This window comes from Nicotiana attenuata, unplaced genomic scaffold (genome assembly GCF_001879085.1).
Source record: "Nicotiana attenuata strain UT unplaced genomic scaffold, NIATTr2, whole genome shotgun sequence".
NCBI lineage: Eukaryota > Viridiplantae > Streptophyta > Magnoliopsida > Solanales > Solanaceae > Nicotiana > Nicotiana attenuata.
Window position 1 is genome coordinate 1 of NW_017687465.1, and position 2,540 is coordinate 2,540.

Here is a 2,540-nt window from a genome sequence, read left to right on the forward strand (position 1 = left end):
GTTGAAATGGCGATATTAGGCCTAAACTAAATATTTACATGCTAAAATGGGTAAAATTTCGGGGAGGGTCAAAAATCACATGTCAACAACGATCAAGGATATTACAAGAAAGCATTGGTTAGTGACGTGCAAGGATTGTTGAGCTTGTTTGAGGCAGCACAATTCAGAGTACACGGTGAAGAAATATTGGACGAAGCAGATAATTTCACCACCACTCATTTGAAGCTATTGTTGCCTACATTGAGCAATTCTCTCGCGACGCAAGTCAGGAATGCACTAAAGTATCCAATCAACTATACTATGGTGATAGTAGCAGCGAGGAAATACATATCGTTATACCAAGAAGATAAATCATGTGATGAAGTGTTACTAAATTTCGCAAAGTTGGACTTCAACATATTGCAGAAAATGCATAAAAGGGAACTATGTGATATCACAAGGTAATTTACTAATTAACATCACAACATTGAATTATTTCTAAAAGAATACATCAATTTTCAGATCAAACTTCACATTTTTTTAGGTGGTGGAAAGAATTGGACTTGGCAAAAGCATTACCTTTTGCAAGAGACAGAATAGTCGAGTTGTACGTCTGGAGTTTGGGTGTGTACAGCTTTGAGCCCCAGTATAGGGTTGGCAGAAACATACTTACCAAAATGTTATGCTTCGTTTCTATTACTGACGATATCTATGACACCTATGGAACACTAGATGAGCTTACTCTCCTCACGAATTCAATAGAAAGGTAGTACAATCTTTATTTTTATTTTTTTTTGTAACTTACTGCTTTAGTTTGCCATGTAATAACTTGTACAGTAATTAAGTATTTTACTAATAACCTCACCTTCCGATGTAAACGTAGGTGGAACATCGATGCTGCAGAACAGTTACCCTCATATATGAAGATTTTTTACCGTGCACTTCTAGATGTTTACAGTGAAGTGGAGAAAGAGTTGGCAAGTGATCATAACAAGTCATTTCGAGTCAACTATTCTATAACTGCGGTAATTAAGTGACGAATAGCTAATAAGTAAATTAAACTTTTTAAGGATGATTCATGCAGGGCGTACACAGAAATTTTAATAAGCAATGTCTCAGTTAATTGATGCATGGCCAATGACCCAAAGGAGTTTGGGGAGATGGTGAAAATGAAAAGCCGAGTACAGTAGCATAAATAAAAATTGTAAATTCAAGAAGAGGGTTTTTCTTGATTGAGCGTTTATAAGATGTTAAATAAAATTGTTGTTGCCTTTTCCACCGTTCGATCTACGTTGTTCATGAGTTTTTACTCTTGTACCTTTCAGAAGAAAAAGTTGGCAAGGGCTTATTTTCAAGAAGCCGAATGGTATCATGGGAATAATGTCCCAACAATGGAACAGTATGTGAAGAATGGAATTCGAACTAGCACTGTCCCATGTCTTGCGACTCTCTCTTGGTTAGGCATTGGAAATGAAGCAACGAAGGAGGCATACGATTGGATTGCAAGTGAACCTCCAGTTCTCCTTGCTTCCTCTATCATTGGTAGATTATCGAATGATATTGTTTCCCATGAGGTATACTATATAAGTAGATTTTTTAATTCAACCTTAAATATTGGAATAACAAGCATAGTAGGAAATAATGTTTTCTAGTTTTTTTAGTTCAACCCTAAATATTAACAAATATATACTTATTCCTTGTAGTAGTACTTATGAGTTCATACTTCGAGGTTCACACTCTAATGGGTTTTGCACAAATAAATATAGGTCTAGACTAAAATATATGAGTTCAATTGAACGCACACCTATAATATTAGATACGACCCTTAAATCATAGTTCATACCATTTAGTTTACACAGCAATTTTAGCTCTTGTGTTCTAATAATTGTTGCTCTTTATATGGATATGCAGAGAGAAGTAGAAAGAGGAGATGTAACAGGTGTCGAGTGTTACATGAACGAATATGGTGTCACAAAGGAAGAAGCATGCAGGGAGATTAGGAAAATACTGAAGAATAAATGGAAGGATTTGAATCGAGGATGCCTAGAACCTACCGATGTACCAAAAGTTCTGCTAATGCCACTGCTCAACCTTGCTAGGATGTGTGAGTTCGTATATAAAGATGAAGATGCTTATACTGTTTCCAAAAATAACTTCAAAGACATCGTTTCTCTGGTGCTAGTTGATCCCATTACAATATGAGAACTTGAAAAGGAAAAACATAAAGAAAATGAAGGAAAAAAAAAACACTAAAATTGCAACTCTAGAATGCTTTTATATATATGTGTGTGCGCGCAAAAAGATTTGGGTTGCTGGTTCCAGGGCAAACAGACAATGCTTATATTTGGATAAGCTAAATGTACGTATTGGAATGAATATCATTTGGTTTCGTGTAATTTGTTTAGTTGTTGGAGTTGCTCTTTTGTAATACTTATAATAAGTTATATACATGACATCTTATCAAATTTTGGACTTTGTACTGTTTTACTATTTTTAATGTTTTTAGTATTAGGTTGGGATTGGGTGGGGGGTGTCACGACCCGGAATTTCCACCGTCAGGA

At 35.4% G+C, this 2,540-nt stretch overlaps 1 protein-coding gene across 1 annotated transcript; it reads left to right on the top strand.

Annotated features, from left to right (window-relative positions):
• Positions 1 to 54: 54 nt before the first annotated feature.
• Positions 55 to 2,444, top strand: LOC109222280 ((-)-germacrene D synthase-like; the record flags this gene model as incomplete). Its single annotated transcript, XM_019386651.1, has 5 exons — positions 55 to 440; positions 524 to 745; positions 863 to 1,004; positions 1,305 to 1,553; positions 1,891 to 2,444. Coding segments are annotated over 5 exons (1,290 nt in total), but the record flags the coding sequence as incomplete, so codon positions are not given.
• Positions 2,445 to 2,540: the final 96 nt, after the last annotated feature.